At 49.1% G+C, this 14,562-nt stretch overlaps 1 protein-coding gene across 4 annotated transcripts in view; it reads right to left on the bottom strand.

Annotated features, from left to right (window-relative positions):
- Positions 1-14,562, bottom strand: part of FRMD5 (FERM domain containing 5) — a 115,435-nt gene that overhangs the window by 29,740 nt on the left and 71,133 nt on the right. For all 4 annotated transcript variants that reach the window (XM_088139280.1, XM_088139282.1, XM_088139281.1 and 1 more), the window contains exons 2-4: positions 4,010-4,114; positions 1,455-1,497; positions 778-856 (exon numbers count right to left, since the gene is read on the bottom strand). In XM_088139280.1, coding sequence (XP_087995406.1) covers positions 778-856; positions 1,455-1,497; positions 4,010-4,114 — 227 coding nt within the window. The remainder of the gene's footprint in view (positions 1-777; positions 857-1,454; positions 1,498-4,009; positions 4,115-14,562) is intronic.

Genomic DNA, 14,562 nt, shown 5'->3' with positions numbered 1-14,562 from the left:
GTCACACGAATACCCACCCTGAAACAGAGGCAGACAGAAACCGTATCTACTGCAACGCTGTGGTGGGACGGTGGTGGCTCAAGGAGGGGGCTGGGTTTGAGAGGATGGAAGGCAGCAGGAGAAGGCCGCCTAAGACGTGATCCAAGGGGGGAGATGAAGAACAGAGCAAAACCTGGGGTGGACGCCTCATCAAGGGTGCCACCAAAGGATGGGGGTCATTCGAAGCACAGCTAGATGACAGCTGTGAAGTGGAAGACCGGCTGCAGTACTGCTGGTTATTAGGCCCTCAGCAGCCCTTGAGAAGACAGCCAATCTGAAACCACTACAATATCTAGTAAAAGGGGGAGACCCACAAGCCAGTCTGGTCCAAGGTTCTAATGGACCTTATTTCACCTCCACACATTTCTCAATTTGCCATCTTCTTGATGAAGACCTTTACAGAATGCCAAAGTTTGCACATTATTTCAGAAACCTTTACTTTGACGATTAAAGGTATTGACATGAATCTGAGGCTCAGAAGCAGAGCTCAGCCCTCACTGAAGGGTGGTGCTGGCAAAGCACATCCCTAATGAACACCCTGTTAGAAAGTAATGCCCTGTTTTCTCCCTTTGCGCTTCCTTGCACTTCCACCACCCTCTTCCTCTTCCTCACGGTGGGATCCGAGGAACAGCAGAGCCAAGCTTTCCCAGGGGGTCCAATGTTCTCGGGCTCCTCCCCCTAAGCAGCTTGTCCCGTGGCCAGCCCAAAGATGGACAAGACCCCTGCCCTCAGCCTTACCTGGTGATCTCCTCTTTTAGAGCAGCTGGATCGGTGGGGTAGAACTTCACTCGGAAGCACATGGTGAAGGGGGGCTGAGCTGCAGAAGATAAAAAGATCATCAGTGGGTTGGGGAATCCAACTTAGAGTAGGACCTCAGGTCCCCAAGAAGCCTTAACCCTCCTGGTGCCATCTCCAATCTGGCTTAGCAAAGGGCAGACTTTATCCTGGGGCAAAAAGAGGATTTGTGTCTTGGAAAGGAAAAATTGCCAATGGCTTCGACAGGAATTGGACCCTGAAAAGTGACAAGGGAGAAGGGGGTCACGTCTAGGAACAGGTACAGAGGTCTTATTTGCAGCTCAGAGAGCAGCCTGTACAGTGAGGGATCCATCTGGAAACGTCAGCGCTTTTCTCCGCTCTGTGGGATGCCCTCAAGCAAACGAGAACTTCTGCTCAGTGGAACCAGATTCTTCTAGTTAAGCACAAGTCCAATAACTCGCCACGTTCACAGAGGCTGAGATGGTACCATGGGAGTTTGGGTTCCAAACAGGGGAGTGGGAGATCCCTGCAAACCAGCACAGTCTACCCCCCCACACCCAGAGCCTGGCGTGCTGCTTATTACCGCAGCCAGAACATCTCCCGTTGCAAAGTTAGAAGCCTCCCAGCTCACTGAATAGCTCAGGAAGACAAATACTTACATCGCATTTGCTTCACCACAGACTTTGTGAATTCCAGCCAGTGCTAAAGCAAAGAAGAGAGAGAGTTTCAAAAGCTAGCAAACAGCAGGCGGGCTGCACCGTCTTTCAGCCCCCCCCCCCCCGCCCCCCATCAATCTGGCTTCAGTCATAAAATCGTACTAGCTACAAAGTACATGGAGCTGAACTGGAACTACATAGAGATCTCGTAGCAATATTTTGGGTAGCTTGTTCTCAAAAGGCTAGAATCATGATCTTTGCCAGGAGAGCAAGATTTGTGTCTGTAATTCATTGGGCACCCAGTCAGTCAGGTGATCTGCTCCCAATATTTGCGGTGCCTTTTCCATACTGCCTATTCTGCCCCAGAAGCTCAGTGCCAGGTGTGCCCTTTCTTAGGTCCTTGTGATCTCCAGGTGGTGGCTTTTTCTATGTAGCCTCAAATTATTTGAGGCACAGGCAGTGCCCCCAAGGCTGGGCCCTCTTCCTGACAATGCCCCTCCAGAGCGCCCTGTTGGGTCCTCTTGGAGCAAGTGCATGGACGAGGAGGGCAGGGTTGGCTTCGGGTTCACAATTGCTGGCTGAGCGATTTTCCAGGATCTCGGGCAGAGGGATGCCCATCTCCATGGGCAGGGAGAGCGGCACCATTAGGGATTTCCCCCTCCTCTTCTTTGCGTTGGGCAGGCAATTCTACCCTGGCAGCCAATACTGGACGCCGAGCTGCAGGAGGGCACCAAACCTGCTGTCGCCTACCACGTCAGTCCACATTGTTGGCCTTCCGTCAGCTTGAAAGATGGGAATTATTTCAGAGAGTTTTGGAGGACAAAATGGTGCCACGAGTTTTTGTTGCGGGGCGTGCTCTTTGATTTTGATTTCTTAACCTTTTAAATTTTGTTCTGTGGATGTTTCCTTGTACTGGTTCTTATCATTATATTGTGGACCGCTAAGGGTCTTTCAACTGCACGGGGTACAAATCCAACCTAGGCTGTGAACACCCAAACCATCGGCAGTCACCGCTAGCCGCAGACCCCAGACAGCTGCAGTTGCGGAGGGAGAAAGGCTGTTCTCTCAGGCCGGGTCAAAGGCACAGGGAGCGCCTGCCCTTGGAACACCTGTGCCCCTTACAATCTGGGGCAGGCCAAGCCTCCTGAGGTGCGCATGGGACAGAGAGGTTGCCAAGGCTCTTCATCCCCCATTATTCGCAAGCTGGCCCTCGGCTTCTTACTCTAAGATTACAAACCCTCCCTAAGACAGAAAGCTGCCGTGTATTGTCAGCCTGTAGATCAGGTAAGGACCATTCCTGGTGACTGACATCTGCCATCTCCATGACGATCTGTCCCAACCTGGTCCTTCAGGTCTTCCAACGGAGCGGCCACAGTTGCCGTAACTGCGTCCTTCCCCCTTGCTGCTGGTTGTCCTCTTCTCCTCTTTCCTTCCACCCTTCACAGCACTACCGACTTCCCCAGAGAGCTAGCTCTTTGCGTAATGCACCCAAAGTAGGATTTATAAAATATCATTGTTAATTCTAGTTATTTTGTATTATTGTTTTATTCTCTATCCTACAGTGCATGTTCACTTAATAGTTTTTGTAATTTTAGTACTAATAGTCACCAGAATTTCTATACATGGCTCTTAGGGTAATCATGCTATAGCTTTTGGGTGTTTTAGATGTCTTTTGCTCTTCTATCTTATAGCTTTGCCTGCACAGGAAGTACAACGTCTCCCCACCCGCCATCCATCAAGGACTCTGGGTCTCGTGAGCGCGCGGTGATGGATGGAGTGCGGGGGGCAGGGAGTTCACCTGTTGGCCACCTGCTCCCTCGGGCACCCAGGGGCACCTTCCCAAGGCCTTCACCTGTTCTTATCCGGGAGCCACAGCCAATCCTCAAAGGTGCAACACAACTTCCCCAGAGCACATAATTCCACCTCAGAGCCACTCCGGCCACCCCAAGCTCTGCCGGGGTCCCGCCCCTTGACTTGCAGGGCTGTTGCAGAGAGACAATAGAGGAGGGAGGGCAGGGTTCGTTGCCCCGGTTCTCGGAAGAGCAGGGCATTCAACTTTACCAGCCTGAGCGGTACTCCAAAAAGCAGTGGGTAGGGATACAATTTCATTTAATTTACAATTAAATCTGATTAATTTCAAATATACTTTACAAACACACATACGTAGGATCTCAGGGTATCTCATCCAAGGCTCACGGGGCCATACGGGGCCCGGGGCCTTGGCCGCACATCTCTGGCCTTGAAGAATGGCAGGGCATAAACCCCAGATGGGAGCTAACAAGCAAGCGAAGACACTGCAAACAATGTGCTATGTAGCGAAATTCTGTGCAAGTCTTTGTGACAACTGGGTAGAAGCAACACGAGTCTTTCTGGCGGAAGGAAAAGAGGGGCAGCTGCTTCTTCACCGGGAACGGCCTTCTCCCTCTCCGGAGCATTGTAAGGCCAGCAGCTGAAGCCCCACCAAGCAAGAGACCCGCCACCTGCAGCCGCTTCGCTGGCCTTGAGGCTGGGCAAGGGGAAGGGGCTCACCAGACCAAAAGCACCACGCCGGGACTCACCCTCTGCTTGTCGGGGTCAACAAAGCGGATCCCAAAGTAATCCTTCTCCAGGAGGTTTAAGTGATGGCAAAGCAGGTCAAAGAGGAACTGGCCTTTGGCATCTTTCTGCAAAACAAGGGCATGGCATTGATCAGGAGGCAGGCAGACCACGGGGCCCTCCCTGAAGCAAGCAGGCTGGGAGGAGGAGGAGGAGGAGGAGGAGGAGCCCAGAAGCAGGAGGGCATGTCTGAAGGCTCTTCCTTCCAGAGCTGACCCAGAAGAAGCAGTAGCCGCAGCAGACACAAAGGCAGAGTGCTGCCGAGTCTCCATCCGCACAACGTGGCATCAGGAGATGGGAAAGGAAGTTCAGACAAGCCAGGATAGCATCTTTAGAGACACGTTCACTGCCCCCCCCCCGCCATTCCAGGTGGCGGTGGTGGAGATCTTTTTCTGTGGAAGGCAGCTGTTCCACCAGCCCTGGCCAGAAACGTCTCAGGAGTCACAAGAACCCTGCGGAACTCGGCCATCAAAGGACGAGAAACGCAACAGCTAGAGAGGATCCGAGTGGGCCTGGGAAGGCGGGCCTTCCGTTCCGTTCCGTTCCTTCCAGCCTCCCCTCCTGAACTCCTCGGATACCCATGCCAGTGAACTCAGATGGGCTGTGGGGGAGCCCCTTTAACTCCCCCACTAGAAGTCTAAGATCTGCAACCTGGGGGCGTCCCAAGTCGGTTTCTCTTTGGGTGTATGAATCACCCTTGTGGATTCTCACCCACCGTTCTGTTTTGGAGAACCTGAGCCCTTGGTCACTGTGCCTCACGAGAGACTGGACGAGACTCACTAGAAACCCTCATCCGGAACGATAGCTTCAAACCTGTCCCTGCTGCCCTCTTTGTTCCAAGGGCAGAGATGGCCCAAGACAGCTGCCCTGTCCTAGCACCTGGCCCTTCTCTTTGCCCGCTCCTGGCAAGTATGCAGCTCCCCCCAGCCCAGCCCAGCCCAAGGGCCTCCCTACACAGGTCTCTGGTGCCCAAGCAGGCAGCTGCCTGGGCCTCTCGAGAGCTGGGCACCGCTGAGTGCCTCCCTCCTCCATGGTCCTTCGTGTACGGAGCATGTGCCCACCTCCCCGGCAGCTCGCTCTGAGGAGCTGAGAGATGGAGTGGGTGTCTGGGGGGGCCCCCAGGGGCAGGGCCTGGCCGCAGTCCAGCAGCACCCTCCACCATCTGCCACCCAAAACTGCTGGTAGGAGCAGCCGTCATTTCAGCTCATATGGCCGAGCGGGCAAGCACAGAATAGAGGGATCTCAGTGGGAGTCGTGACATCTTTAGGTACCCAAGCAATGCCATCGGCTTTGGAAGGAAAGCCAGGACCCTGGAAGTCATTCCCAAGATTTAAGACAACTGGGAAAATCTAACCAATAATGAACTTCAGTGGAGACAAATGCAAATAGATGCTGCTCTATGACCATTATAAGGATTTGATTTGATCTGAAATACAGTTGCTTTTGGACATCGAGAGTTAGAGGTCTACAGCGGATGATCTGGCTTAACAGCAGGTCAAGGAGTTCAATACAGTAGATGCAACGAATTTGAAGCAGCAGCATAATGTGAATGCCGAGCAAGCTCTAGACCAAGAAAGTGGAGGCTGTCCTGGGGAGGGAGCCAAGAGCGTGTGAGAGCCGAAGCAAAGGGAGAAGAGATTATGGAGTGGGGGTGGGAGTGGGGGTGGGAGTGGGAGGGGTGCAGCCATCCTCACATATTTCACGGTCTGGACAACAGAGCAAATTCCAGGAACAGGAGTCAAACGAAAGAACTCAGATTAAAATAAGGCAGACTAAATACCAGGAAAGAGCCAGTTTGGTGTCATGGTTATGGCATCAGGCTAGAAACCAGCAGGCCCTGAGTTCCAGTCCTGCCTGGGCGACCCTGGGTCAGTCCCTCCCTTGCAGCCCCAGGAAGAAACGGGCGAGGGCAAAGCACTTCCGGAAAACCTTGCCAAGAAAACTGCAGGGGCTGGTCCAGGCAGTCGCCCGGAGTCAACACTGACTTGAAGGCACCAAAAAACAAACAAACCCCAAAACCCTAAGTAGCACTTTCTGTACAAAGAAATAGACTACTTTGAAGATGGTAAGTATTTTTAATTTAAATAATGTTTAAAGCAAGTACTGGATGGCTCTGGTCACCTATCAGGGATATGATATCAGTGCATCAGTAGGAAAGGGCAGTCCAGATGAACTCTGAGGGTCTTTCACCCTCTAACTCCCCCCGTTTGACCTTTCGCTGCCTGGACATCCAGAGATAAAGAACAAAGACAAAAGCAGTCTCCTCCACCTCGACCCTTGGTGACTTCATGGCCACACCCCCGCCATTTTCATGGCCACAGGAGCATTAATAACTTATAGACACGTACTTCCTGGTGGTCTCCCATCCAAGAATTAACCAGCTTGACCTGTTTAGCTTTTGGAGATCAGACAACATTGGGTGGATGCTGCCAAGCGAAACAAAATAAATCAGCACCCTTCCAGTCCTGTGTTCAAATGGTCTGAGCTGGGGTGCTGGGTGGAGGGTCGAGCTGCCCCTAGCTTCTCTTGCGTTCCCTCATGAGCCGCCGCTTGCTGACCCACTTGGGGGCCGGGGAGACGTTGCTCTTTTCTGTTAGCGCCGGCCTGCGCCCCCCTGCCCCACTCTCCTTCCAGCCCCCAGCAGCGGTCTCTGCGCACCTGATGCCTCCGTGGCAGCAGCCGTAGCCCCCAGGCCAGGCTGAAGGCCCAAAACGACGGATGGGCCTCGAGCTGGTCGGTCACTCCAGTCACCTGGGAGGTGAGCCACAAAATACTAGCCCGAGGCCGCCCAGAGGCAGCCTTCACGGTACCCTCTCCAAGTTGGAATGTGGAGAAGAAGAAGACCTCGTGCCCGCTGAAGGCCTCTGTCTTTTCTCGTGCTGGATGGCGGCCTGTTTCTGCTTTATTTTCCTTTCGTGTGCAGTTTTCTAGTTCATAGACAGTTTCACAATGTTTTTGTATAGGAAGTCATGTAAAAATATAGGAAAGAAAAATAACATAATGGGTTCTCCCATTAGTTCTACACTGAGGTCACAGAGACGTAGGCAGCCGAAATTAAACATTAGCAAAATCTGATCTGGGGAGAACGCAATCGCAAGTGGTTTTGTGCTGCGTTTTCTGCTGAGCTCACCGAGCGGCAGCGTAGAAGCGTCTGTCCCTGCGACCGCTTCAGATGGCATTTCCCTGCCTGTTCTGAAAACCTGTGTGGCTAGTGATATTTCAGATCAGAAACCGGTATTTCAAACCAGTTGAAATAGAAACAGCGGCATAACTTTTCCTTCCCGCCCCCAAAACACAATTCTTCTTAGAGGGATTTGCAGAAAAAGATGTTCCAGGTGCCTGGAGACGTCTTCTTTTGCAGCTTCAGAGAAAGGCAAATCGATATTATCCTCAAACACAGAGAAATGCCTCTGCAGTAGAGAAGAGCAAATGTGGAATGGTTTCCTCTTCGCTTTAGGGGATTATCAAGAGTTTTACTTAAATCCCTTCCTGAAAAAGCAGTTATTTCAAATTAAGAGGTCCGGCTTTTGCATCTTATCAAGTGAGACGGACATTTTATGTGATCTAAGTCCAGGGTTACAAACAAAGCCAGCAGCCCCACTGAGCTCACTCCCTTGCTGTGGGTCGTCCTCCCCGGGAGCGGGCAGCAGCATCCCTCTGCCCCGACCCTGTGGTGCGGCGGAGTTGGGCCGGGGGCTTCCCTGTGGCCGCCATTCTGCCTCGGAAGGGCCCCCAGCACCCACGTTCCCCTTGGGGCTCAAGAGTTTAAGAAACAAGAGCCAAGCGGGGACCCTGCTCAAAAGAGAAACGGTTCGACCCTCCCCACCGGAGAGGAATGGCTGGTGAAGGGATGGAACTTGCCGAGATGATGCTAAATTGACTTCCTTAATTAGAGAAAAACAATATCTACATTTAGGGCCGATGGAAACCCCTTATAGACCTTTTGCATGAAACAGAAAAAAACACACTCACAATTTGTGGTTTTGATGATTAGAAAAAAACTAGGTACTAGAAAAAAGTGAGCTTTTCTCTTTATAACCATAGAGTAAGAAATAACTTTGTAATCATATTTGTATTTGCTGCAAAGAAAATCAGAAGCTTCTTTTTCTTTTTATCTTTTTTCCCTGCACCTTTGTCTTTTTTTCTTTCTTTTCCCTTCCTTTCTTTACTCTTTATTAGTTTTTGTTAGTTTTTATCTTCTCTTGAATATATATATATATATATATATATATATATATATATATATCCCCTTCATGGATCACTGCCTTGTCGTGGCGAAGGGGCTTGCGTAACTCAATGAAGCCATGAGCTATGCCGTGCAGGGCCACCCAAGACGGACAGGTCATGACAGAGAGTTCTGACAAAATGTGGTCCACTGGAGAAGGAAATGGCAACCCACTCCAGTATCCTTGCCAAGAAAACCCCATGGACAATGTTAAAAGGCTAAAAGATATGATGCCGGAAGATGAGCCCCTCAGGTCGGGAGGTGTCCAACATGCTACTGGGGAAGAGCGGAGGGCAATTCCAAGCAGCTCCAGAAAGAGTGAAGCGGCTGGGCCAAAGCCGAAAGGACGTTCAGCTGTGGATGTATCTGGAAGCGAAAAGAAGGTCCGATGCTGTAAAGAACTATATTGTATAGGTACCTGGAATGTAAGATCTATGAACCAAGGCAAGCTGGATGTGGTCAAACATGAGATGACAAGATTGAACGTCGACTTCTTGGGAATCAGCGAATTGAAATGGATGGGAATGGGTGAATCTAATTCAGGTGATCATTATATCTACTACTGTGGGCAAGAAGCCCTTAGAAGAAATGGAGTTGCACTCATAGTCAATAAGAGAGTGGGAAAGGCAGTAATGGGGTACAACCTCAAAAAGGACAGAATGATCTCAGTGCGTATCCAAGGCAAACCATTCAGTATCACAGTAAGCCAAGTCTATGCCCCTATCACTGATGCCGAAGAAGCTGAAGTTGAGCGCTTCTATGAAGACCTACAACACCTTCTAGAACTAGCACCAAAAAAAGATGTCCTTTTCATCATAGGGGATTGGAATGCTAAAGTAGGAAGTCAAGGAATAATTGGAACAACAGGCAAGTTTGGCCTTGGAGTACAGAATGAAGCAGGGCAAAGGCTAATAGAGTTCTGTCAAGAGAACAAGCTGGTCACAGCAAACACTCTTTTCCAACAACACAAGAGACAACTCTACACATGGACATCACCAGATGGTCAATACCGAAACCAGATTGATTATATACTTTGCAGCCAAAGATGGAGAAGCTCTATACAGATAGCAAAAACAAGACCAGGAGCTGATTGTGGCTCAGATCATGAGCTGCTTACTGCAAAATTTAGGCTTAAATTGAAGAACGTAGGGAAAACCACTAGACCACTCAGGTATGACTTAGATCATATTCCTTGTGAGTACACAGTGAAGGTGATGAATAGATTTAGGGGATTAGATTTGGTAGACAGAGTGCCTGAAGAACTATGGACGGAGGTCCGTAACATTGTACAGGAGGCAGCAACTAAAACCATCTCAAAGAAAAAGAAATGCAAGAAAGCAAAATGGCTGTCTGATGAGGCTTTACAAATAGCTGGGGAAAGAAGGAATGCGAAAAGCAAGGGCGAAAGGGAAAGATATAAGCAACTGAATGCAGATTTCCAGAGAATAGCAAGGAGAGATAAGAAGGCCTTCTTAAATGAACAATGCAAAGAAATTGAGGAAAACAATACAATGGGGAAGACTAGAGATCTCTACAAGAAAATTGGAGATATGAAAGGAACGTTTAGTGCAAAGATGGGCATGATAAAGGACAAAAAAGGCAGGGACCTAACAGAAGCAGAAGAGATTAAGAAGCGGTGGCAAGAATACACAGAAGAACTATACAAGAAAGATCTTAATGTCCCTGATGTCCACGCTGGTGTGATCACTGACCTTGAGCCGGACATCCTAGAGAGTGAAGTCAAGTGGGCCTTAGGAAGCATTACTAACAACAAAGCTAGTGGAGATGACAGTATTCCAGCTGAGTTATTTAAAATACTAAAAGATGATGGTGTTAAAGTGCTGCACTCAATATGCCAGCAAGTTTGGAAAACGCAACAGTGGCCACGGGATTGGAAAAGGTCAGTTTACATTCCAATTCCAAAGAAGGGCAACGCCAAAGAATGCTCAAACTATCACACAATTGCACTCATTTCACATGCTAGCAAGGTTATGCTCAAAATCCTACAAGCTAGGCTTCAGCAATACATGAACCGAGAACTACCGGATGTACAAGCTGGGTTTCGAAGAGGCAGAGGAACTAGAGATCAAATCGCCAACATTCGCTGGATCATGGAGAAAGCACGAGAGTTCCAGAAAAACATCTACTTCTGCTTCATTGACTATGCAAAAGCCTTTGATTGTGTGGATCACAACAAACTGTGGCAAATTCTTAAAGAGATGGGAGTACCAGACCACCTTACCTGTCTCCTGAGAAATTTGTATGCGGGCCAAGAAGCAACAGTTAGAACCGGTCATGGAACAACTGATTGGTTCAAAATAGGGAAAGGTGTATGACAAGGCTGTATACTGTCACCCTGCTTATTTAACCTATATGCAGAGTACATCATGAGAAATGCCAGGCTGGAAGAATCACAAGCCGGAATGAAGATTGCAGGGAGAAATATCAACAACCTCAGATATGCAGATGATACCACACTAATGGCAGAAAGTGAAGAAGAACTAAAGGGCCTCTTGATGAGGGTGAAGGAGGAGAGTGCAAAAGCTGGCTTGAAACTCAACATTAAAAAAACTAAGACCATGGCATCTGGACCCATCAATTCCTGGCAAATAGAAGGGGTAGAAATGGAAGCAGTAACAGACTTCATTTATTTGGGCTCCAAGATCACTGCAGACGGAGACTGCAGCCATGAAATTAAAAGACGCTTGTTCCTTGGGAGGAAAGCTATGGCAAACCTAGACAGCATATTAAAAAGCAGAGATGTCACCTTGCTGACAAAGATCCGCATAGTCAAAGCTATGGTTTTTCCAGTAGTAATGTATGGCTGTGAGAGCTGGACCATAAAGAAGGCCGAGCGCCGAAGAATTGATGCCTTTGAACTGTGGTGCTGGAGAAGACTCTTGAGAGTCCCCTGGACTGCTAGGAGGTCAAACCAGTCAATCTTAAAGGAAATCAGCCCTGACTGCTCATTGGAAGGATCGATAATGAAGCTCAAGCTCAGATATTTTGGTCACCTAATGCAAAGAGAGATCTCTTTGGAGAAGACCCTGATGCTGGGAAAGATTGAAGGCAAAAGGAGAAGAGGATGGCAGAGGATAAGATGGTTAGATAGCATCACTGAAGCAATGAGCATGAAACTGAGCAAACTCAGGGAGGCAGTGAAGGACAGGAAGGCCTGGCGCAATATGGTTCATGGGGTCACGAAGAGTCGGACACGACTTAACGACTAAACAACAACAACAATATATATATATATATATATATATATATATATATATAATTAAAATATATAATATATATATTTTATATTTTTATATAATATATAAAATATATAAAAATATAATATATATATTAATATATATTAATACAATATTAATTTAATAATTAATATATATAAAAAGATTAATCATCATCTACTTAATTTGATAAGAATTTTGGGGGGGGGGTTACATTATTTGTGCACTCCAGACAGAGAGCCAGTTCCGGGTTGTGGTGAAGGCCCCAGGCTAGAAACTGGCAGGCCCCGAGTCCGAGTCCCGCCTGTGGCACGAAGCCAGCTGGGCGACCCTCCAGGAAACCTTGCCAAGAAAAGTGTCAGAACCTGGATCACCCAACTGTTGTTGTTTTCCATTGTATTGCATTCGTTGGGAGTTAGATTGATTTGTTTCTGCCACTTGTAAATAAGGAGGGAGGGGGTGGCTGTTAATGGTTGTAAGGGGAGTTGGGAAGCAGCTTAACCATATATGGGCAATTTAGACTGGCTTGATTGCGGCCAGGCAGCTGGGGCCCAAAGAACCAGGAAGAAGCTCGGGGAGGAAGGAGGGAGGTCAACAACAGGTGAAGAGGTGGAGGGGGGATAAATAGAGGGAGGTTTACCCAAGGAATTAATTTTAGCAATGTTCTGGTTACAAGCTACATGTACCTCTTAATAAAGAAGTATTTATCTGACCCAAGCCTGGTTGCGTGAGAATGCTTCAGAACTGAGAGTTGGACATCGTGGACTTGACAAAAAGTAACTCCAGTCGCCAGGAGTCAGCAAGGACTCAAAGGCGAAAAAAAGAAAAAAGGAAAAAAAACTCCAGACAACTCTGAGTGGTTAACATCCAGAAAAACAAACGAAAAATCCTAAGAATGATAGAAATAATTCAGATCCTTGTGCGTGTGAGCAAACCATTAAACTCCAGCAGGCTTTGTGACAGGGAGCAGCTTTGACGGCCTCCATCAACATGTCAGATTCAGCCGGCAGCGGCCTGGTCAATTTCACTGCCCGGGCGCGAGCCGAGGAAAAGGGGAAGTGAAATTGTATCAGTGAAAGGGTCGGAAGGGAAGCAATCAAGATGCGCAAACAGGGAAGCCCAACAAAGGCAACAACAGCACAACCCATAGACAGCAATCAGAAAGACAAAAGCACTGGACTGAATCTGCCATTTGTAACTAAGCAACGGGTAAAGCGCAGGAACGGGGAAGCTATAAAATACCATGTAAGCTATGCCAAGCCAACCCTGGCTTTGTCTGTACTTACTTACGTTATGCTTGAGTAAACTGCTTTGCTGAACACACGTGTCATGAGAGTTTCTCTGAGACGAACGGGGTAAACCTTACACAACAAAGGCAGGCGGTTTGGAGCTTTGCGGGGAGGGTCCTTTAAAAGGGCAGAGGCAGCCACCAAGCAGGGGGCCTCCACCTCCCACCCCATTCCCCCAAGGAGAGGGGTCCCAAGCATACATTTCTGGGCTGAACGCACAGACCACACAGATGCCATTCGGGAACCGGAAGGTCTCTGGGAGCCAAGCCACGGAGGCCCGTATAGGTTGAAACCAGCCCTTGGAATTAGACTCAGGAGCCGACGGGTAGCCAGCGTCCTCCCAGAGAACCAAAGTCATTTGGGTGTAATGGCTCTCATTCGCTCAGTGGTGGGCAGCTAAATTTTGCAGCAGTTGCGGGTTTCAGGCATGCTTCAAAGGCAATTCCATGGGCAGCGCACGCAACAGTCCACAGTCAAAGTGGCGAAGGCACGAGTCTGCACTGACAAGGCCTCCAGTCGCCAACAGAGTCACAGCTCATGCACTCTCCTAAGCTGGGCAAAGGTTCTGCTAGCCATGGCCCTTACCTGCTGATCAAGCAGAAACCACAAGTCTAGGAGAACTCCCAAGCCATGGGCCTGCTCAGTGCAACCCACTGAAAACCAGCATAAGAACCAACTGAGTGCCACATGTTTTTCACACAACAGTAATTCTGTCTTGCTAGGGTACAGCTTTAACTTGATCCATCTAGTCCTTCACAGCCTTCAGGTACTGGGTGGACTGTCCTAATTGGTCCCCCACCCCTGGCTGGTGGAGATGACAACCTGACCATAGCAAAGAATTTAACAGTAATATCCTCCATATTCGATCACACAAAGTACAAAGGGAAGGTGAGATGGAATACATGACAACCTGAAGGAGTGGGGCAGATTCCAGTTGGGACAGACCCACGGGTCCCACGGAGGCCCTGCATTCCTGAGCTCGCCCAGAACCTTTTCCCCTGGTCACAGAGACCGAAGTCCTCCGGCATGAAAAGCTGGGGCGGCTCCATTATCACTCCTGCAGTGAGGTCCAGGAACTCAGGAAGAGACCTGCTGCAGGATGGAGAAGCCCTTTCTTTCAGTACAAGGCTGTCGGGACGGTGACATCTATGAAAGAAACCCTGCAGCATTTTCTGTAGTCGGAACGGGCCCTGGGATTTGCCTAATTCCATTTTCATACACGCTGAATAAAATGTTCACTGTAATGGTTTTACTGGCAAGGATATTCGTATTAACATTTTTGAGCACCACTCAACTTTGTAAAAATTAAAACATAAAATAAAATAAGGAATGTGGGTTGGTGTCACTGTGGTATTTTGTACAGTTCTGCCAACCAAGGCAGCAGGGGATGAAACCCCCTTGTGTCGAAGCAGCTGCTTGTGCTCCCACCCGTGGCTCTGCCCTGTGAGTTGCCAGAGCAGCAGGGAAGACGGGCAGGTCTCCCCAGCTCCCCGCTAAGCCCCAAAGCCCAGCCGTAGGCAGGCGCTACAGAACGGCCCCGGCTTGCAGTCTCAGGACAAGAGAGGCAAGCCTTCAGCAGTTTGATGGGAGCGATGCGAAATCCAGAATGTCTGTGCTCAGTATCCTTAAGCGGGGGGGGGGCCATAATTTTTGAGGGTTAGGGTGTGATATGCCGTGTGCTTTGTGGCTAGCGAGTTTGGAAGTCAAATGCTTCCAAACTGTGCTCTTTAAACACTCTTAGGACATCCCAGGATATTTACAGCTCC

This window comes from Python bivittatus, unplaced genomic scaffold (assembly GCF_059951505.1).
Source record: "Python bivittatus isolate LINGU-HERP-01145 unplaced genomic scaffold, Pbiv_v1 ctg000210_np1212, whole genome shotgun sequence".
NCBI classification, from domain to species: Eukaryota; Metazoa; Chordata; class Lepidosauria; order Squamata; family Pythonidae; genus Python; species Python bivittatus.
This window is presented reverse-complemented; position numbering and strand designations above follow the sequence as displayed.